The sequence below is a fragment of the Metopolophium dirhodum genome, chromosome 2 (assembly GCF_019925205.1).
Source record: "Metopolophium dirhodum isolate CAU chromosome 2, ASM1992520v1, whole genome shotgun sequence".
Classification (NCBI taxonomy): domain Eukaryota; kingdom Metazoa; phylum Arthropoda; class Insecta; order Hemiptera; family Aphididae; genus Metopolophium; species Metopolophium dirhodum.
In genome coordinates this window covers 35504350-35528982 of record NC_083561.1, presented here as the reverse complement: position 1 = coordinate 35528982, position 24633 = coordinate 35504350, and the positions used below count along the sequence as shown (strand labels likewise).

General features: G+C 30.4%; 2 protein-coding genes across 4 annotated transcripts; both read right to left on the bottom strand.

The window, feature by feature from the left end:
• Positions 1-1798: 1798 nt before the first annotated feature.
• Positions 1799-22906, bottom strand: LOC132939445 (sodium-independent sulfate anion transporter-like). 3 transcript variants are annotated; one of them, XM_061006610.1, is made up of 13 exons: positions 22662-22906; positions 7012-7133; positions 6458-6711; positions 6153-6348; positions 5833-6053; positions 5513-5720; positions 5240-5407; positions 4155-4316; positions 3799-3939; positions 2636-2781; positions 2409-2573; positions 2181-2341; positions 1799-2108 (listed from the first exon to the last, which is right to left on the bottom strand). In XM_061006610.1, the coding sequence occupies exons 2-13, from the start codon at positions 7121-7123 to the stop codon at positions 2069-2071; spliced, it is 1974 nt and encodes a 657-aa protein (XP_060862593.1). In that variant the 5' UTR covers positions 7124-7133; positions 22662-22906; the 3' UTR covers positions 1799-2068. The 3 variants fall into 3 exon arrangements, with proteins under 3 accessions (XP_060862593.1, XP_060862596.1, XP_060862595.1); XM_061006613.1 differs by having other exon boundaries at positions 6458-6705; XM_061006612.1 differs by lacking the exon at positions 22662-22906 and adding an exon at positions 14129-14646.
• LOC132938915 (52 kDa repressor of the inhibitor of the protein kinase-like) lies at positions 15176-16163 on the bottom strand. The gene is made up of 2 exons (XM_061005902.1): positions 16160-16163; positions 15176-15925 (listed from the first exon to the last, which is right to left on the bottom strand). The coding sequence occupies exons 1-2, from the start codon at positions 16161-16163 to the stop codon at positions 15225-15227; spliced, it is 705 nt and encodes a 234-aa protein (XP_060861885.1). The 3' UTR covers positions 15176-15224.
• Positions 22907-24633: the final 1727 nt, after the last annotated feature.

Below are 24633 nucleotides of genomic sequence, written 5' to 3'. Positions count from 1 at the left end.
TGAAATATACGTACTATACATGAATCAAATTTGCATGGAATCAGAAATACGAAAATGCCTAAAGTTCCGAGTCTTGATTATAAGTCAGCTATTGGTCATGATTGAATAATGAATATAATTTTAGACCTGTAGCTACATAGCTTAGTAAAAATGGTATTCCCAAGAATAATTTTTCGACACATGAACATCGTAATAACAACGTGTTAATAAAACATTACTATAAAACATTACATACTTATAAGTTATAGTATTGCCAATGTACTTCACATGAGGTGACTTTTGCCCGGGCAACGCCGGAGATATTCACGACGATATTTGCACGATACGTTTCTCATCTTTTATACGACTCGAATAAAATGTATTCAATTTATTTAGTTAATGTATTATTTAATAATTTCAAGGCAGGTGTTATATTTTTTGAGCAGTGTCGTTTTATAGCACTACGCGTCATTATTAAAAGATTATACTTACAATCGATTATAGTTGTCGTACACTTACATTGAAAGTATATATTTTATTGACAAGCTACTGCGGAATATTAGGCCTTTATGACATACATATTTCGTTTTTATGGAGCCAAATCCAAAATTAAAGTATTTAGATTTATCTTGGTAATTAAATGATTCAATGATTCCAAACACATTGCTAGTGAAAATAATCCAGAGCGATTTCATTAATACATTTAAAACGCAATAAACATAATGTACAATTACTGTCCATTGAGTATTTAATAATATTTATTTTAAAACATGATATCATTATATGGTCCCATTTTTTTATTTTTCATCCCGTTATCAATGGATAACTGAACTACTATCTATCGTCTTGTGTAAAATAATGTGTCGAAAAATGTATAACCCTGCATGTTCATCTAATCAATTATACATATTATATAGTCAATTTCTATACCATTACCAATTTTCCATTTAATACTTATGGTTATCAGTTATGAGTTATGACAATCAAACAGAGTAACGCAGTAAAATACATACATTCATATCGTTCTTAAAACAGTGATAATACACAATGTATAATATCATTCATTTTTTAGTTTTACCCAAATTTAGGACATTTGTTAAAATCTAAAATACCTAATAATTGAATCCAACAAATGTTAAATTTTTGGCCCAACAGTTTCTATGTTCATCCTTCGCTGTGTAAAATTACGTGGAATTATTATACATTTATACCGCACGGGTTATAAACGTTTAAATAGGCAACAAACGTAGGTACTTAAAAACAAAATAAAACACAAACAACAAATAATGTAATAAACAATTATTCGATGAAAAGTATGTAATTTAATTGATAAATATTTATAATGTAAATGATTTATTACGTTCTATAAAACTATAAAGGACATAGATATTGTGATTTACAAAAACACATTGCTTAATAGATAGCTATATGTTAATACATTGTTTGACGTTGGAATGTTGCAATACAAAATACACATACCTAATATAATATCTATTTTATATAATATATGTTACACGTTCTAAATAAAATATTATTTAATAACTATTTGCTATGAAAGAAAGTTCGATAAAAATCAAAACAACAAAAACTCTCTCTCTCTCTCTCTTTGTATGTTTATGTTTTAATTTCTTTTACTCGTTTTTCAAATGACAGTATTAAAATAAATAAACACTAAACTTAGTACAACGCTGCAGCTGATTTCTACTGAAATAATGATGCTAATATAAATAAATAAATAAATAAATAAATAAATAAATAAATAAAATCCAAAGTGTTATATATCTTAGTATCTAGTTTAAAAATATTGAAATGCATAGTATGTCGTCTGCTTAAAAATAATGATTTATATTGTCTAGTTCAAATAAATCAAACAAAATATTAAAATTCACTACGGAAGTACAGAATCATAAATAATTAAATAATTAGTATAAATAGGTATACCAATGTTGTCAATGTAATTAAGACATGAGTGGATGTATATATAGCTGTGAACCAATATTAAAATTATAAATATAATTCATAAGATCTTTTTTAATTTTGTTGTTTAGCAGACAAAAAAATGCCCCTTGCAGATTTTGAACTCTGAATGTCAGTCTGCCGATGAATTTTCGATTTGTTGACGTTGGTGCCTAAAAAGTAGAAGTTTTTAGTCATATTAAAGGTATATTGCAACAAGATTATTCATTATTGTGAATACTGACTTCCATCTTTGGAACAACTGATCTAAGTCATGTCTATGATAATACGTTATGAAACCTTTGGGTTGGACTCCTTCGAACACAGCTACTACGCTTGGTTTTAAATTGTAGAAAAACAAAGCTTGTCCTCTTTTCGAGAAGTCTTGTGTTAACATCTCGATAACCTTGAATAAAAATAATAAAAATGAATAACAATAATTTTTTTGTAAAAAATTAGATTGTTTGTCGGACCTTTGCTGCGGTAAAGTCCGCGCCATATATGTGGGAACAGTCGATGACCACGGGAAGTTCTCGTTTCAAACTTTGTTTCATCACTAAATTTCTCACATAATCGACCGACGGGAAAACCAAACATCTGTCTGGAGTGACCATCAAATAGTTTATGCCGTCCCGTGTCTGTAATCACGAATTTTTTTCATGTGACAAATAAGACTGTGTTAAATTTTTCATTAACGTACCTTATGCACTTCGATCAACAGTTTTGGTCTTGCCGCGTGATATAAAATCGAAACCAAATTCAATCCAATACCTATTAAAACTCCTATTTCCAGAGGTAAAACCAAACAAGCGAAAAATGTCGCCAAACCTGGTATGAGGTCACTTTCTAAAGAAAAACGGTAAACGTAAGAAACGGGAAAAAACAAATATTACAAATTGGCAAAATCTCATGGCATATATATATATGCAATACAGAGTAGTTCACCAAACATGCTCACCAGTCACCACCATTTTTTTCTTTAATTATTATGAATTTATTCAAATTATGTTTTTTTAAGTAAATATATAGGTATATTAGGTATATTTTTTAAATTTTTAAAGGACCATATTTTCAAAAATGTATATTCTGTATATTCTTATATTTAAGGAGTTTCCTGAGCGACACCAACATCAGCTGTAAGAATCAAATAAGAATCGGTAATTACTAATACCTATTTTTTCCTGTATGTTGTTAAGTTGATGACTTTTTTGAAATTATGAATGTATCTTAATTGAAATCCAAACGAGTAGATTTTGAAATATTTAGTTTTTTATATTAAGGATAATATTAGTCCATGATAATAGGTTTAAAAAATATTGAGGCTATGACTATTTTAAAATTATTATTATTTATTACTTATCACTAGTTTATAATAATCTATTGACATTTTATAGTTTATAATAATTATCCGATTATAAAAAGTAGGTAAATAATTAACTCCCCAGTACTCGTAAGTACTTGATTAAATATTGCATTTATTTTTAATTTTCGTAAAACCATTTGTAAATACTATTATTCTACTATTATGAGTATACCTATTACCTATAATCTATATATTATATAATATACATTTTAAGAACTCAGAAACTAATCGTTTTAATTTTCATCGAGATACATCAACATTTTCAAAAAAAAATTTGCTTAGCAATTTACAGTAAAAAAGGTATTTGTCTTCAAGAGAGGTTTATATTTGCATCAGCCGCCAGATACTTCTTAAATAGTATACAAATCTAATTATTTGAAAATATCTTAAAAAGAAGGTATACTATGTGCATGCTTGGTATAATACCCCCCGAATATACGAGCTTGATAAATTTAATCGCATGTCTAATATAAATATGAATTTAAAAATCATATACTTACTTTTCGATCTATAGATAGGCCTGACTACGCGCACTTCAACCATAAATATGACCGCGGCAATAATGATCGCTGCGAGAGCCGCTTTTGGTATGTAGTACAAATAGGGCGTACAAAAAAGCAAGGCAACGATGACCAAAATACCTGAGAAAAAAAAGATTAAGAATTTTGCGGTTTAAATAAAAATGAACATTCGAAAACAACGGTGTTTTACGATGATACGAAGCGTACGATCGAGTTTCGTATTAGCACTGCATTACCATATTTTATTTTATTTTTTCGTATTTTTACGGCAAACGGCATTTTACAATACAGCGTATAACAGTATTATTAACAAGAAATCATATAATTATTCTCACCGGCGTATAAACCCTCCATCGGAGTTCGAACTCCACTAGCTGCGGTCACGGCACTCCTGGAAAAAGACCCCGAGCCGGGATACGCGTGGAAAAACGAATTTCCGATGTTGCAAAGACCGGTCGCCATTAACTCCTGTGTGGCGTCGACAGGCTTTCCGTCAGCTAAAGAATAACGTATAGTTATTTTCACAACAAAATAATACCAAGCTCAGAAACTACGAAATTCGTAGCCATGTCAAGTCGGTCGTAGGCTCCATACCTCCGCGCCCGCCCACCCGCTCCTATCGACCGTTACGTAGGCAAGAACTTTAGTAAGTATAAACTCAAACACGGTTTAAGAATTTAAATATAATTTATTTTGACCTGATTAATTGTAGGGATAAGGCATGTAATGCTTGTATTTGTCACGAATCTTATACATAATAAGTGATACAAGCAATAATATCTCGGGCATTTTTGACTTGATTTTTACTTTTTTTACCGACTGAAATGCATCAATTAATATTAATTTAAGATATTTTCATATTGATGACAATTTATACGTATCAACACCACTTTAAAAGCATATTGCAATAGCTATTTTAATACAAGTTAGTAGATATGTAGATATAGGTTATTACATTTTTTTTTTATAGTAATTGTGCCCTTTACAACTTAAGCATTAAAATTCCTTATTTTTTTGAATAATATAAATTGTATGATTATTCTTACCGAGTGCTAAGTCAATATTATACCTATTATGTATCGTTAATCCAATAGACAAAAACTTTACAAGTACTAAATATTTGATTGTTAAACATAATGCTTACGCGTACAACTACTTAAGCGTATAAACATAATACATTATACTTAAAATTGACTATTGGTATGTATTGTACTTATAACCCTGTAAACAGTACCTAGAGTTTTAAATTACCTACCTCAAATATTATTTTGAAAATATGGGGCCATGCGGTGCTTTTACGCATCACACCCATATCGTTACGGAACTAACAAATGTCCGCAGTCCCTTAGCCACTCCCTTAACAAGGCTCTGTCTAAAATTGACCTACAACCACTATTATATTACATTAAATTTAACTGACCAAAAGTCTTGCATATGGAAATGGTTTCGATAAGCGCAATTATCGGTAACACTATAACTCCGGAACCTATGTTCGAGACCATTTCAAAGAATCCTACTGTAGTTCCGTTATCTCGCGTGATGCTAAACTTCGGCAGATCGAATTCTGGCAAGCCCGATGGTATTTTACCTGCAACACATAATAGTTTTAACGATAAGCTGTTGCGGGTACAAATTGGCCACCCACTACCCGTCGTGGTAGTCTGGATGGTCTGCAGTGTTCGTCTCTACTTACCGACCACTTTGAACGGTATAGGTGGTATCTCGCTGGAGGTCACGTCGTGTCCAGACGAAGTTATGTACACGTAACCCACGTAACTGCTAACGATAACCACTATAGAATTTCTGAATGTACCGATCAGCCACATGGATCGGTTCATGATTTTGTGAAACGTGGTCTGCTCTTTCACATCTTTCGGCCCGATTTGACAAAGAGCCATTCTCTTAAACGTTTCAAAAACAGGCGAACATAAAAAAAATGGCAATTGGTGTACGCGATACAAAATGAAAATGGCCGTACTTAAATCCCGTGACCAGTTCTATATAGATACTTACCCTCAACAGAAGAATAACGACGATGCAAATTATCCCTAGCCACGTGTCACCAAGTTGAAAATGATTGATGTCTTTGGATATTGATATTACCATGTCCAATAGCGTTGTCCCTGCGGCTTTGATGCCAATCAAGTCTTTGATTTGTGACGCGACGATGAGTATCGCGACGGCCGACGTAAACCCCGAGTTCACTGGTCCGGAAATGAAATCGATCAAAAAGCCTAAACGGTGACAATATCGGGGGAAGTATATATTATTATAATAAATAACTAAGCTTCATATAATTTATAAACAGCTGATGCGCGTTCTACGAGGTTTACCTAGTCCCACTACGCTCATTATTAATTGGATGACACCTGTCAAGAAACACAGCAGCGTGCCGTACACGGGTCCAAGTCCGTGGAGCGTGTTGTACGTCATTAGCGATACGATGGCCGTCGGCCCCATGGGTACTTCTTTACAGGTGCCCAGGAAGACGTACATCAAACTGCCGACGAACGAACCATAAAGACCTTGCTGGAAACGAGATCAAACGCAGTGGTAAGTAGGCATATATTACAAGACGATAAATATAGCGATCGGACGAACTAAAGGGGAAAAACCCATAATATATCAATTATTTTACTTGCGGCGGTAGGCCAGCCAGAGCGGAATAGGCCATCGATTGCGGGATGAGCGTCAGACCGACCGTGATACCCGCCAGAAGATCTCCGATACAGTCGGCTGTGGAATATGTCGGCCACCATTGTAAAATCGGCAGTCGTTTGGTGATTGTCTTGTATGTGAACACCGTCTTTGAATTACTGTTCAGACACGAAGAGAATTCGTGAAATTTTTCTTTCACATTTTTCTTAGGTCTTTCTCCGACTTCGTCTACAACTGTGATACGTATTTAACAACAACTCTTCTTCTATCTTAACTTGAATACGTCTTGATGCATCATAATGGTAATTAATAACCGTTTTCCATTAAAAACTGTTATTAATTAATATTATAATAAATCAATTCAAAAGTAATTTCTTTGGAAGCTTTTATTGCAAATCATATAAGCAATCAGTAATAGAGAATAGTTATAATTTTCAAGAATTAGACGTATATACAAATGTAGGTATTGTTATTTACAATATATTGCTTAATTGTTTTTATTAATTTTAACGTGATTCGTAGGTAGTTACTTACGTATAAAGTCGTTGCTGCCTATTGTGTATTGAGATCTTAAATTATTATCGTTCACCTCCATTTTTTCACATCGATTTTGGTGTCTATCGTTATCATCGTCAATAATGATCATTTAGATCAACCTGGAAATTAAATAATTAAATGCATTTAAGTATTTATATACTTATATATTGTATATTATATTATTATTATTTTATGTCATACTTTTTTATGTTTAGATTTTTTTTTAATAAGTTGAGGGTAGCCTGAATTGATGAATTGGTTTTAAAATCATGCGTGTGTTTTATTTTTTAGTGTGTGTACACAGTAGCCATGTCAAACTCAAAGTATTAACTAGGCCAAATATGTTGAATAGTTTATTATGCACATATAAATGTATAAAAAACACATTTTATACAAATTTTTAATTTTATTCATTACCTACGAACACAACAGGTATCTACAGTTAAATTTATTATTGTTTATTATTTAAATTACAAAAAGTCAAACTAATTATTTATGAGATAGGTTTTATTTAAATTTAAAAAAAAAATATACTATTAATTTCTTTTTAATATTTACGATATTTGATCGGTCTATTGCAGTTTATTTATACACTTCTATGTATAACTCTCTCTAGTTTCTAACATAGTTATGACACTAAATGAAAATTGTATACATTTTTTTTAAATTTGTTGTCTATTAATAATGGCAGCCCCGTGACGGACGTGTTTGATGTAACTGGTGATACACGAAAATAAATAAAAAAAATGATTAGATTTTCAACTGTGAGGATTGTTTCTGATAGCAGACTGGATCTAGTTTGTATACTTTTGAGAGGTAAAAATTGAAAAAATTCTCAGTACTTTCAAATGTGGACAAAATTAGATATTAAATGAATAATAACAATTTAAGTTATAATTTTTATTAATTTGCCGATGCTATTTATTAATCATTCGTTTATCATATTTATTTATATCTTTATAATTGAAATTTTTTGTACGTACAATTCTGGATCCACAGCCAGATTCCAGTACTCTATGGTGGGTCCTCCCATCTACAAAATCGAATATGCCATGTTTCATACATAAATTAGGTGATCAGTATCACTACATACCTATATATTCAACCTTTATAATATATTGTTATGGGCACTGTTATTTGTTAGTTTATTACAGTAAAATCGGTTTTTACTTCTTTATATTATTTTAATTATATTTTACGTTAAAATAGGATTATGTCATCAAACAGTTTAGGCTTTTCTAAAGTATTTTCAAAAAAATTTAATCAAAGTCTTGGATTTTTCAATACCGCGTTAACTTCAAGAAAGACCTACAGTATTATTTTTTTTTAACAAATTACTGTTCTTGATATTATGTTATTTATCTTTTAATAGTGCACAGTTATATGATAGTATAATAGATAGCACAATGTCGTATAATACTATAATATATCTGTTATATATTCTAAATATAATATTCAACCTTAAATTCATTTTAAGCTAATTTTATTATTATAATATTTGAAAATGGGGAAGAAATAATTCTATATTGTAAAAAATAATCAAACATTTGGTTACTTATGGTTATCCCTTAAAGTATCCTTATATGATTATGCCTCAAGGCTCAAGGTGTCCTTATGGTACCCCCTCAGTTAAATGGTTATAAACACATATATAATATTGTAAGATGTTTTTTACTTAAATTTGTTCAAAATACATTTTTTTTTTAACTACGAAATAAAATGTTAATAAAGTTCTGCAGCTTGCGTATCATATAGATGAGTGAAATGACCTATAGGCTATATAATAGGTGTATGTACCTAGTATAAGCAGAGGCTGCGCTCAAAATTATCCCACTGACCAATCGCCGTGTGAAAATGGCATTTCATTTCACGCCTTCGCGGGCACCGAGGCACCAATATAATTGTCAGTTTACCATTGGCGCCCACAGGTCAGTGTCCGAGTGTGGCAGCTGCGCATAGGGCCCATTAAAATTAGCCAACGCATATTATTATTATTATTATATCAACAACACGAATGTAATGATTAATAAACTACTGTATAATAAATATGGAGCGCGCGTGTGTGACAAATAACGTCCGGATGGTCCATCTGGCAAACAATTAATAAATCGACCGTGTATACAGTATCGGCCCAAGGTCTTTTGTCTCTCTTTTATTTATTTTGTTTTTATTGACGGGAAAATAATCGAATCAATGAGAGACAACTTTACGCGCACATATAATATCCGTTCAATTGATTGAAGATTGATTATTGCTGTTGTACGACCGCGTCTTTGTATATTGTCGTACGCTTTATGGCTGTGATAGTGTTGATGTTTTCGGCGTATATGCGTAATGGAAAAAAAAAAAGTTAAAAACTTATGAGAGTCTGTTCCAACGATCATTGCAAATCGTCGAGTGTATATTTTGACGACGATTGATGGTAATCTTTCGAGTCACTCTCTCATACGAATAACTACAAACATGAAATATACACGCGCGTCATGTTGATTTTTTCCTACCATAAATTGTTGTATAGAAATAAATCTGTAACTCTCCGCTCTCAAATACTAATATGTACATAAATGGATAATCTACAGTAGGGCAGTGTCAGTTCAATGAGTAGACGTGCAGTAATTTATAATATTGATTAATGATTTGTACTAAATAATCGGTTTTAGATTTTGAGCAGAGCCATGAATGAATTGATGTTACAATATTATGTGTTTTTACTTTTTTTTTATGTTTAACATTATCTTTTGGAAACAGTAAAAATGCATACGTTATCAACTTTAATGTTATCTTTTCTGGATGAAAAGTGAATCTAGTTGGTTCTTAGGTGAATCAAAAGTAAAAAATGTCCAGTAACATTCTTAATAATTGGGAAAAACAAAAAAAAATATCGAAAATGGTGAGTTTTTACGCGAAACCAGTGTTCGACCAAATCGATTTTCTAATTCAGTTGTGATTCAGAAAAAATAACCGTAGATACTTTAAAATTTCATCAAACGTTCATATTAGCTAGAATTTCTTATACGTGGTAGGTATAGTTTTCAAAATATTATTGAGTTATTTATTGACATGTGAATTTTTTTACTGTTTTTCTATAATTCTTGATGAAAATGTTTATATTGAATATTGGTCTGTCAAAATGGTTAAAAATTAACACAAGACTCAAAAAATTCGACGATATACACTCGAAACTTACTGCATATCAAATCGGTCACCTAATGTCCCACTTTTTTATTTGTTTTTTTTTTATTTTTCACATTATTAAGTAATTAATTGACGAATTTATATTATATACAGTTTTATTATTAGTATACCTAAATCGTGAATTATTTTGCTTTGAGTTTTCATGTTCCTATTATAATATTAAATAATCAGATAGTATTATTATTAATTGCGACCTTGATTTATTTTATCTCAAATAAATTTAGTTTACGCTTTTACAGATTAGGTACAGAAATCATTCAGCAAGAAACAATAAGGAGAATCAAGAGTACAGACGTCCTGTACAGTGTACATTTAGATCACAGATGGTTTTATTTTGTAAAATCCTCAATACATTTGGTTACCACAATTGTACGTGTATAAATTATTAATATCATAATTTACTCATATTTGTGTTGATCCAGAAACTGCAAATAGTACATTTTTTTTTATTTAAAAATGGATATAATATTCTAATGACAAATTATGTGGTAAATTGTGTAGCACAAGTTAACAAAATATACAGTGTTAAGGTAAAAACAAATTAATTAGGTATAAAAAATACTACAAAATATTATGAATAATATATAAAATATATTTTTATAACTTATTATTTATTATTAATAGGTAACAAACTATTTGTCTCGACTATTAAATAGGTAAATATATTAAATTAAATTATTTATTTAGTTATTAAATTCATATAAATGTATCCCTAATTATAGGGATGAGTGTCTTTTTCTTATACATTATAAATTCACAACTTATTATATATTATTAAAAAACAGGAAAAATCTGATTGTTTACCACAGTACCTACCGTAAAATAAATCAAATAAAGGCCATACCTGTTGTATACCTTGTATTTGTTAGTAAAATCTAATCTCGTTATTAACTTTTTTAAGAGCATTATATTTTATTATTCGACTCACATGGTCTGTACAAGATAATATATTTGATAATAATAATACGACAACATCTATATAAATATATAATATTATACCTACATAGACGTTAAAATAATAATTAAATATATTTATTATAAAATTCAACAAAATATTTTAAATATTAGTTCTGGATACCTGAGAATGTTGTGTTCTTTTTAACTAATAAATACCGATTTTTAATATTGATCAATACTTATTAAAGTATTACATAGTTTGAGTACTTAAATTTACATATACGTAAATAATATATTGTATATAGGAGACATAATAGGCACGAGCCATATTTCATTACTTGAGTATAATTCTTAATGTTCATACGTAGCCCATTAAAATGAACTATTAAGCCATAGTTATTGAACCTATTTTTTTTAATTTGTTTGATTTATAATATACAGAGTGATCCACCAGCCATGCTCACCCCCACTTTTCCTTAATTAATTCATTCATTCAACTGTATATGTATATTTAAAGGGTATATTATATTCAAATATTTAAATTTTTTTTATACCATCTAAAGACTGTTCTTTGGCGATACAAACGTCGTTCTTCAAATGAAAACCTTTTTTCCTATACATTTTCAAGTTGATGGTTTTTGTTTTAAATTTCAATGTGTATACATCCAATTTTTACAAGTAACTTAGTTTCTAAATGATTCATTTCCATATTCTAAGGATAATATTGGTTCAAATATACGGGGTCTATGGTGATTTTAAAATTATACTAACTAATATTAATATATTATAATTTAGAGTGCCTATATAACCTAAAATATGACATCTATTTTTTTTTTAATTATCACTAATGGTTATTATATTTAGCCCCAACATACATAAAGTATGTTATTTCGATAAAGTAGTTAGGTACTCGATCAAATTTCGGTTGGATGCATCATAATTTAAAAAAATGTGTGTGCTTTACTATTGAGTATTTACATTAAAAACGGTTCTCAATTGAAATTTATCACCACAGGAGTATCCTTAAATAGTATAAAAATCATATTGACCGAAAATATGGTCTTAGGTATAACAAAACATTAAAAAATCGAATTTTCATAAATGCATTATAAAAGATAAAAAACTATAAAGTGTATCGCCCTGTAATATTTTCTAAAATGGTATATGATATTAATTTACAAGTTACAACTGCAGACCTTAAAAGAGTGTAAGACATAATATGTAATAACTAATAATAATAATTATCACTTATCGTCAAAAATAAACACATTTTCAATTATTATATTGAGTTCTTTCAAAAATCATAATTTTTTTTTATAGGTAAGTAACTAAAATTATCTATTTATTTGAATTATACGATTATATATTTATATAATATTTAGGTTTACGATTAAAAATGTACAAAGTCACTTTTACTAATTTTTACGGTACGGCACATATAATCACAAAATATATTATTACAATATAGGTAAATAATTAAAAGGCATGGATATTGTAAGTTATAAATACAACAGGTAGGTTAGCCCAGGTAGCGTTAACATTAATAATTAATCTAATATTCTACTGTAGGTACTTAATGAGTTCTGTAGGTCTGTATAGGTATTGTAGGTTCTATTATACCTACATATCAGCTATAGTTTATCATAGTTACAATAATATAAATAAGGGCGATTCACCACGAATCTTCAGTCCTCACCCACATTTTTTCATTTAATAACCAGTTTTTTCAAATTCCGATTTTTGGTATTCTTAAGTAGGTATTATACTAGATATTAATTGATGATCATATTTTCAATTATTTAGATTTAATATAGGTACCATTTAAGAAGTGTTTATTAGCAATACAAATATGCTATTTCATATAAAAATCCACATGTTTTACCATAAAATATCAAGCAGATCATTTTTTTGAAAAGTTTGATGAATCTATAAATCAAAATTTGAATTAGTAGTCTTTGTCTGAATTAATAAAATAATAAAATGTACCTATAATATACTATAAGGATAATGTTCTTAATATTTTTTTTCAAAAATATAAAATATATGTAATATTGAATTTAGTATTTATTATACTCGGGCAATTTTTACAAATTGTATAATGTAAAACACTAAGGGCAGAATGCCAAAGTGTACCTGTCATTGAGTAGGCATTTTAATGACTAATGGATGTGTTAAATTTTAACGCAATGATAAATTATTGGAAAGGATAAAAAACGATTCTGAGGGATGGTGGTCAAATATTTTGGTAACCAAGGTTAATTTCGAAGCGTGCCATGTTTTTCCCAATTATTTTAAAGTCCTGTGAATTTTCAATATTTACTCCCTAAAAGTATCGATTAGATCCAAATTGCTACCACAAAAATAAAAAGAACAAGAAGTTTATAATTGATATCTATCAATACATAACACATTTTAAAAGGTATATATTACAAATCCGGTCCCTATAAGTATACTATTAATAATTCAAATAATCATAATTTAAATAAATTCATTATTAAATGGAAAATTATGGTGAGCATGTTTAGTGAATCACCTTGTATATCTACATCATTATAATATTATGTATCCTCATTGCCCCCACGGCCCACAAGGCCTACTACTGGATACTACCATACATTGATTGTAAATACTATATGTATAATCAATGTAGCTGTATTGTGTAATATTTTCTGTTCTAACAAAATTGTAGCCCCCTCCTCCCCCCCCCCAGATCTTTGCTCTGGACCCAATATGTAAGTATACCTGTGTTAATTAATACTTTAATAGTTTGAGACGCGCGCGTACTTATGCCAACATAGATGTATTAAATTGTCCATAGTCTGATAGTCAATTTAATCTATATTTTATATACATAAAATGATGTAGTAGCAAGTCAACCGACGATCGTCGTTTTCGTAAACATTGTTTCGACGCAATCAAATTTCTACGATTTTTCATAAAAAATATTTTTCAGTCGATAAAATTGTCTATAATACAATAGTTCATCAGACATTTTTTTTTCATAAACTCGATTGGTACTTACCCACTCGAGAGACTCCCAATCCGAAAACTGTATAATATTGAATAGAATATAATATTATGTAGATATACCTATATTATATTATAGTGCGTTATGTTGAAGTATATCGTAACTCGTAAGCCGCAGACCGTTCAATAGCAGTCGGTTATGACTTATGAGGTATTGTTCTTGGTTTTTCGACGATATTCAAGTACGGATCACAGCGATGACCAACATTACGCGGGTGCCTATCATAATATTACATGGATGGCGTTAAACTAATTAGATCGATACTGTTGAAAATTACGATTGAAAAAACAAAAGCTATAAATCACTAAAAAAAAAAAAAAAAAAAGGCCCAATGTCATCGGTCCGTAGTGTAAATATTGTATTAATTATGCCCATATGCGGCATTTACGCACCCACACGATACGATTGGTCGCGATGCATATAAACGTATAGCCCTGTACAGGTGGTAAAGAAGTTTTAAGATATGGACTTGAAATTTCCATGACTTCGTGTAATATTTTATCGTGCGCGTATTCGGTCGGATACTGCCGCGCGTCTCCGACGTTACACGAACGACCAAGTAATATCGTTCTGTTCGACTGTTAATTATTAGGTATAATATTATTGTTTTTATTATTAAAATTACACTGCGGTTGTGTTTACGCGCGCGCGATTGGTTATTAATTTATATTATATCGGACGGCCGCATCGTTTAAACATCCACGCGGTTATCTGCGTACATACATTCCACACATTATATTATTATTCATACTCATTAGCATTAATAGATTAAAGCGTTATTGTTCGGCAATACAGTCCGTAAACTATGACGTGCGAACGGTGCAGTGGTCGGTCCTAAAGAATGCTGGTGTCTCCCCGTTGTCAATTTGTGCGGTGGTTAATAATATAAATCGCGATAAAATGATAATTAATAATAATATAAATAATAATTCAATTCCAACAGAAAACATCAAGCATAATACGATTCAGTGCCGTACCCAGGATTTGTTTTCGGGGGGGGCTTTAACATACTTAACTTTATAGGAAAAAATTTAAAACATATAATATATACACATAGTTTTTAATGTATTATGCATTCATTATTAAATTGTCACAATTTAAAATCTAAACGCCTTTCCTTTTTAGACGCAAACATATTTAAAATAGCATCTGTGTCAATTTGTATGTCTCTGTGGATATTCATAAGAGCTAATCCGTTTAATCTTGCCTCACCGGTAGAGTTTCTTAAATAGGTCTTGATTCTTTTTAAAGAAGAAAAACTTCTTTCAACCGATGCCGTTGATACAGGCAAAATAGCAAGAAGTTTTAATAAAATATTTATATGTGGGAATAAATCTTCGGGGCATTTTGATAATGTGTCTAATGCATTTTTTGGTAAATTATTTTCTTCATTAGACCATTTTTGCTTCCAAAATTCAAATTCATTTTTTAATAAGTCCATGTGAATGTTTTGGTTATTAGATCTTAAATCTTCTTCATAAAAATCAATAGCTGGCTGTATATCACTAAATGATAAATTACCAATTTTGCTTGGTAATAAAGAAGATAAAGAAATAAAAATATTAGAGTTCATTTTAAAACGTTCATTAAATGATGCTAAAATATCATCTAAATATGGATAATATAATGATTGTCTGTAGTAAGAGACATGGTCATTATTGAGTATGGCATAATTTTCTCGATGTTTTTGAGTCCCGACTACTCTTGGTATGGTTGGTGATGTACCAACTTCTTTTGCGATTTCACAAGCACGATGAAATATAGAAAAAAAAGTTTCTTCCGTCCGTAAATCTTGTATCACCACGTATCACCACAGATTATATTATAAAACAATTTGTGATATCACGAATAAGATTATTGTTATCAATATATTATCATGGGGCGCGTATAGCGCGGTAACGCGAGCGGAGTGAGTAAGACGTGGTGATAAGACTACCGCGTCACCACAACCATAATATACTAAAAGGTCGTCAACATTATTACTATGACATGAACGATAATATGATATTGTTCTGTGATATGAACCCATTACGCATAACGCATTACTAAAAAAATATTTTTCCTGAGATTTCGGGGGGGGCTTAAGCCCAAAAGCCCACCCCCTGGATACGGCACTGATACGATTATTTTCTTAAGAGGATGTCAGCGCACTATTTGTTATCTCTCTGTCTGGCCCATGCGCAGCATAGACGAAACGCATTAACGCAGAATCATTTTTTTCCATGTTTTCGAGTAATCTTAGAGTAAAATCACCTATCACAAAAAAAAATAGAGAATAATATTTTTGAGGGAATGACATATCGATTTTATATTTTATTTCGTATTTTTATTTTGTATTTGACTTTCAAAATAAACAAAAAAATGTTGTACATTTAAATTATGTTTAAATTGTTTTGAGACAATATTTAAACAAATCGATATGTCATTCCCTCAAAAATATTACTCTCTATATTTTTTGTAATGGGTGATTTTATTTAAGATTACTTAAAAACATAGAAGAAATAATTCTGCGTAAATGCGTTTTGTCTATGTTGCACGTGGGCCAAAGAGAGGAAACAAATGGTGCGCTGCAACATCCTCTGCATAAAAACAAACCATTAAATTTAACTTAAAAAAAAACAATTTGTAACTATGTGACCATCTCATAATTAATGTTAAATTTTAAATTAATAATCTCTTTGGTTGATGTCTTTAATGATCAATAAAAAAAATTAAAAACAATGATTAAAACGAAAAGACCGTTTTAAAAACGTACGCACAAATAGTATAAACCAAACGCGTGTCTTATATAAACTCGTTTTACTTGGTATCCTCAGGGGTCTAAAAAATAATAATACCTATATGTAGCTATGTTGGTACTATGAGCAGTATATATAGGTTCTTACTTAATAGTATACTTAACACTTGGTGCATAATATACTTAACGTTTGTTCAAATTCGAAACGTGTCTGTTATACAACTTTTTGAACGACATATAAACGGGTACCTATGTTTGAAATCTTAAAATATAAAAAAATATTAATGATTAATTTTTAGGTAACATCCAATTTAAACGATCACATGGCCGTCGCTTGTTATCACCTTTTTATACTTATAATATTGGGTATGTACAATGACCATGACTATAGTCGTAATTGAAATACTCGTTAATTGTATGTTATTGAAAAATAGTCCACGGTCGACTCTTTATGACCGAAAAATAATGTATTCTTATATTTCACGTCAGCTATATCAAAAGTGACAAAATATTGTGGATTATAATATGCCATACGATTCACTGATAGTTCTATGCACATCGTTTGTAAATGTCTGAGGACTTGAGATTAAACTCGTAATAAGCGACACCTTCCATTATTCACTCTGTAAAATCTTACCGACATTCCCAATACGGCAATATTAACGCATATTATACAACTATTAGAAACAAAATGTATATGCCGAAACAACTACACGCAAATCACGAACAATTAATAAATTCATATTACTCCGGGAAGTGTAAGTTGTTTGATTTCTTCAAAGTTCAAAGTTAAAATATTTTCGCAAGTAAAAGTAATTGCAATTGAATCGTTGTTCAAACAGTCAATATTAGAATCAACTCAATAAATTACTGACCTGTTACAATAAAAATAAAACTCGTTGAATGTTATTTCTCGACGTAATTACTATCTATTTGCCATAACTGCTATTTATTATATAGTGATCATCTCATAAGTCATAACGTGTTTCGAATCAACTCACATAACTGACAAGGACGAGGACACGAATTCTTTCATTATTCGTGAATCGTTTCCAATCTGTTTAGTAGGAGCCAGGAGGTATCTATATACAAACACGCGTGAATAATGTACCTATACCTATACTTTGTTTTTAAATGTATTGATGTTTTCTTAAAACTATATTATTTTTCCGTAAACACTTTTATCGATGGACAAGAAGTAATAATTAAATGTTTGTTATTACTGTTTTGATATCTGGTAGACGGTAGTTATAGACCAAATGCCAAATCCAGTGAATTTAATAGTGAACAGTTTAATACGAAATCTAAACAACGAAACCGTAAATACAAATTAATTCAATTTTGCATTAAGTTTAAATTGAATATTTATAACTTCAATAGTTTTCAAAAATAAAAATAAAATATCATTATAATAATTTATTTATACGATAATATTATTAAACATGATTTATATAATATGCATCACATACTATGTTTTTAAGTTCAAGTTGAATTTTGTAGCATAACAATAAATTAGTTAATTGAATTTACTCAGATTGGATTCCCTCTACTCAAGCACAGCCATATAGGCTTTTGAGAATATTTTGTGTTTAAATTATTTAATACTGCGTCTATTATTCTATTATGTAACTGTAAATGTTAACAATAATGAATACGCATTTGTATCAACTATTATAATCCTATCTCTTTTGATTCCACCAACTTCATACCTAAAATACTAACACCGCCTAGATGATTAACGTGGACCAGACCCAAAGGACAACATAAAAAATTAAAAGCTTCAATTTTTATAGCACAAATAAATCTGTTTGACAAAATGAAATTAAAAGTTATTTGTGAGAGAAAAACTAAATTAAAATTTGTCACTGATCAGTACTAATCACTAATGGCCACTATACAAGTCGAAGTTGTAATTAAGATCAATAAAAATAAAAATGAATTACAACAACTATTTGACAGTAAGCAGTATTACATAATAATTAGTAATTATACATTATTCGCTCGTCGCTCGATCATCCACTAATATAATTAATAATAAGTAGCATGTATAGGCGTGGGCAGGCCTTGCTGGCACAGGGGGAAGACTTTTTGGTAGCACGGTCCTCGTCAATTATTATTGTATTTTTTTTAAGATGATTCATTAATATCACGTCATGATTTAAGGTATTCAAGATATTATGTTTAAGAATGTTTTATATTTGCATCAATTTATAAACTTTATTTGGGGAAAAAAGTTTAACTTGCAAGAAGAACAGCTGCCCACACCGACCCTCCCGTTTACGCGCCCCCGTGTAAATAGCACTTCGTATATTATATTGATGTTGCTCAGAGTTAGCATACATTTGTTGAGGGTTGTTTCGGAATGTACGCCTGGTATGCCTAACTGTAATGCTAGACGCTAGGAGTATAATAGTACGATTAGATTTAAGTCCTGTTACAGCTTATATATAAGCAAGTAATATTACAACAAAATATGTATTAAGAACCAAAAAAAAAAACCAAATGCCGATTATTTGAATTGTAACAATATAATCTATTCTTTATATATTATCATTGATTATAAATACTATAAATACTAATACTAGTATTTATAATCAATGATATATTATGTATATATTATAAATTAATGTTTCTTTCTTTTTTTCTTTTTACGCTATACACTAAAAAACTACTAAACGTTTTCAGCAAAAATTATATCAATAGTTTCCTCGAGACTCGGAGGATGTTAATGGGTTTTTTTTAACCCCTATAAGTTAGGTTACCTATAAGATGGCTCACGCATGACTTTAGTTTTGGCTCACGAAAATCGAATATTTTTATATTTATTTAAATGGTTTTTATTGGTTACAAATTACATTACAATTATATTTTAATAAGTATAGAAATATGGCATGTAAAAATTATAATAAAAATATTTATTTTTTTAAAAAACTTATCCACTTATGAACACAATATTACAATGATTACTTTTATGATTTGCTCTCTTAATTATGGACATATTTTGATGTGTAAAAACTAAACACATAAAAGACCTAACCTTAACGATATATTGGATTTACGTTGGCTTTGAAGCGTTAGTTGAAACTGTCTCCAGTTTTCTTATGTGTTTGGCGGTTATCTTGAATTGTAAATAATATTAATTGTTATAGGTATTTACTTGTTAATTTTTTTTTTTTCAAATTCCATGACAATATTTAGTTTTAGTTTTTATTAAGATGACTGCCGACGTTTTCTCTTATATTTTTAACCGTCCCGTTATTCCTTACTTCTGTATGTACCTAATTGATATTACATCTGTTATAGGAGATGTCCAATAAGGTACCTGTCTATTTAAAACATGCGTCATGCGCCCGTGATATAGTTTAGGCTTTTTGGACGATTTAAATATTGGATAGTACCTACCTAGGCAATAAAGTAATTTCTGCAGTTTATTTGCTTAAAGAATAAAGTCTCGGGGGACGGAGTGGCCGAGCGGACTGAGGCGTCGGTTCGATCCCGGCTACGGGCGGCATTTTTCTTCGGGCAGTCACGATGTCCGGAGAGAAAGGCTGCCATCCCCCGCCCGGGCATGGCAGATACCTAACGTTCCACCACCACAATACAACCCCCTACAAACAGCTAATGGCCAAAGAAAAGATGCCGGGCTTAAGAATCAATAAAAAAAAAAAAATAAAGTCTCTTTCTTAATCTTGATAGCTTTAATTTTGTTTACTAGAAATTAAAATGCCATTGAAATGAAAACGCGCCTCTCCGCAGGTTTACTATAATTAGTTTTAAAAATTCATAGTTGATTGATGTCATGACTTCGTCCGGTTAATATAGGGGTTTTTAGGGGTTCAACCCCCCCCCCCCCCTCAGAAAATATAAAATAAAAGTATGTGTGTAATACAGTTATTATCATTTATTATACTGTCGTCGGTCAGGATTTCTACCGCCCTCCCCCCCCCCCGAAATTAATCCTATAAATCATATCTCTATCGCTGTTTGCCGGTTTACCGAAGTTATCGCTTATCAAACACGTATTTTATCCGGCGACATAATACAATATGTTCATAGTAGGTATGAATGTATTTATACTATTATACAACAGTACAGCACACAACTGCGGAATACACGCATTGACGCACATAGCTTAAATCATTGTCACACATTCGCCCGTACTAATACTTAATTATTATTCGCGAGACTGTGGAATTAAAAAAAAAAAAGGCAAGTCTGAGCTCAGTTTTGTAGAAGATAAGCGTAGATATAATATAGATGTTTACACTGAAACGATAACCACGATTAAACGGCTGTATGTGTTGGCGGACAAAAATATCTATCTTTGATCAAGTCCACAAGACCACTGCAGACACAAACATGTAACAATATTTACATTGAACAAACCAAAAGCACGAGGCATTATTATTTTCATTAGAATATGTACGTGCTCGACGCCATATCACGTCATATATTGTACAGGAATGGAATTTATAAAAATTTGCAATACGTTTGGTGTTCGGCGAGCATATTTTGCGTTTATTTCTGTCTGAAGTTTGGACTCCGAATGGCACTCGAATTCGCTCTGATCTCCAAGTTCACTACCTATTCATTAAAGCTTCAATTTTCGTATCGTTTATATTGAAACATTTCAATTTATGAAATACTTGGACACATTTTTAGCTATTTATACCACGTGCCTATTATTTTCTGCGTCGTTCTACCGTAAGTTGTAAGTATACCTACGTCGGTATTGATTTATATAATGCAAAAACAATAAAATATGATATAATAGTATAATAACTAAGAATATAAAATATACGCGATGTTTTTGGCAAAAAAAAGTTTAATTCAACAATAGATAGAGGAGTGCTTACATGGCTTAAACCCCTCGAATAGTTTTCAAGTCCACGAAAAAATTACAAAATCGTACTGTCGAATATTTCATATAATTAATTTCGTATATTATATAGGTTTTACCGATTGGCTATTGATTGTATAACAATGGAACGATTTGTCACATCGTTATCTAATCATTAATAAATTTCTCGTTTGGTCCAATTTTTATGTCAATATTTTTTCATTCATTAGTCACCGCCGTATTTTCCCGGAAATAAAAATCATTTAAAATGTCAACAATACATCAAATAAACTGGTGTATGATAATTTAGTAATAATATTAATACATATGTGCATATTATTAAGTTTGAGTATAGGTAACGTCTGAACCGTTAGCATGATCAAAATCTGTTTATCAATTTCACCGATTCGACTCCAACTCTGTCTATAAACCTATTGTATTACCAAAAGAAAAAAAATTACAAAATATCCTCAGAAACCATAGGCTGACACGCTGATTTATCATTGAATTCAAAATTGAACACATTCATTACTGACGTGACCTACTCAAATAATCAATAAATAAGTACTTTGAAATACGCACTCGAAATCTATTATACAGCAGAACGACTTCTCCGGTTTTTCGTTTGTTAAGACAGTATAAAAATATTTAAGAAATGTTATCAATAATGAATAATGAATAATAAATAGTTATTCATGTCAGCAGCATATGCTTGATTGAAAATTTTACCTTTCTAGACTAAATAATAATATTTTTTCTATTTACTACGTACAGATGATCGAGGTAGGCACTTATATCAATTAAATTTTTTGAAAAAAGTTGTATGATTTGAATTGCGTTTCTAAACGTATGTAATACGTAACCGTAATTGAAAATTTTAAATAAATGCTTTACCGATATAATATTAGTAATAATATGTAATAACTAATAATGCTGTTTTTTAATCGTACCTGTTCTGCGTTAGCGCACGCCCGGCAAGACGCGTATACCGTATAGTGTAAAAAATAATATGCTATTCGACCACTGCACAGCGCCGAAGACGAAACGGAGTAACAAAATACAATTGTTTTAAACGTCCAGTCGTCCAGTGACAATGCGAGTAGACTGCAAGTTTAATTTGTGTTTGATTAAAAAACATAAAAAAAACCGCATGAAATTAATCGTACATTGGCGCGACAAGGTTTTTTTTTTTAATTTCAAGTGTAATTACCAGAGCAGCAACTGTCGTATATAAGTAGTTGTTATAAGGCATCCCCACCCATAACCAGCGCTCTTCGCATTCACTCTATTCCCCATATTATATACTTGTTAAAATACTTTTTCAATAGGTTAATATCAGCTGTACAATACTAATACTCGAAAAAAAAATAAATATTAAAATATATTTTTCAAAGAGTATCTATTACCTCCTGTAGTCTTAAATATAAATATCTGCTCATTCATCGCTATAACATTATTATCTATGAGCGCTCGTCATGCGGCACGACCAAAATGTATTTGTGTAGATGAATATTTTTTTTTCGATTTCACCGAGACGGAATTTGGCGTAGGTACAATTATACTTGAGGTCGTTAAGTATTTTGAAATTTGGACTGTAAAATCACAAAATGAGTATTATAGGCATATCTGCACTGAAGGCTCGCGCGCATCGCAGACCTTGCGAACAGCCAGTCGCCACGGTTAAATAGCAAGTAATAAAATAAAATAAAATAAACTACGACGTATAATATAATATATTATATGTTATTATTTTTATTTTTTTAGTGTGTTTATAAGAATAATTTAATTATAATCGATCTCAATTTTATACACAGCTATTAATTATTCCGTTTATTTTACATGTAATTTAGTACGTATAGTTATGATTACTTATTAGATTTAGAGAATATTATTATACTCACTAATGTTCTGATTAGCCGTTTCTCCTGTAACGCCGATTAGAGAGGTGTTCCTCAGCGATGAACAGGGCCAAAATTATTGTAAAAAATTAAAAAAGTCAACTATTATTGTACAACGTTACCTTGGCCGATATAAATGATTATTGTTTTTAAATATATAGTTTGTATGGGTATTTTATTTTAATTACATAATAGTAGGGTTATCTAAATCAGAGAAGGGTATTTTTATTATTATTATTATCATTTCCAATTAGTACGATTTATTACGACGAGATATGCTCCATCGATTATAATAAGGTAGGTACACAGCCACACAGATACCTACGACCTACCTATATGGATATTAAAAAAGCGGCCAACGAACCTTTTCTAAGACCTATATCTATGGGCTATGTATAATGACTATATAATATAATGTAAACAATATTATATCTTACAAGGACGTATAGCAGGATTTGCACATTTTAGGGAGGAGGTGTACAATTATTTGTGTCGAGTGCCTGAGTTCACACTATCTGCAATTATTATTTATTAACAACAATAATTAGTATCCCGCGACTTGCACGCTAACGTTTTTATAAAATAATATGTTAATAGTGCAAGTTATACGTATTTTTTTTTTTTGTATTTATCAGACCAAACTCTGTTTTTGTTTTGTAAATTAGAATTATATTATGCAGGGTTGAGCGAGTTACATACGTCCTACGCTCCTACTATATAACGTAACTCGTAACTGCCAACTGGAATACTGGATACAAGTTATAGGTTACCTATCTATAGTTACAATTTATAAGTTACAATGAATATTTTATTCAGCGAAGGTAACTGGTTTTAAGTTACAGTTAAGCACGTAGTCTAGACCCAAGTTCGTAGTTATAGTTAGGTACATAACCTAGACCCAATAGTGACAAGTAACAAACAATTATTAATATTATTCTTAACATACAACAGGTCAACAGACCAATAATGTAGTGTGCGTGTGTCTGTAAATATTTTCTCGTAAACGACCCCACATTAGTCAGAA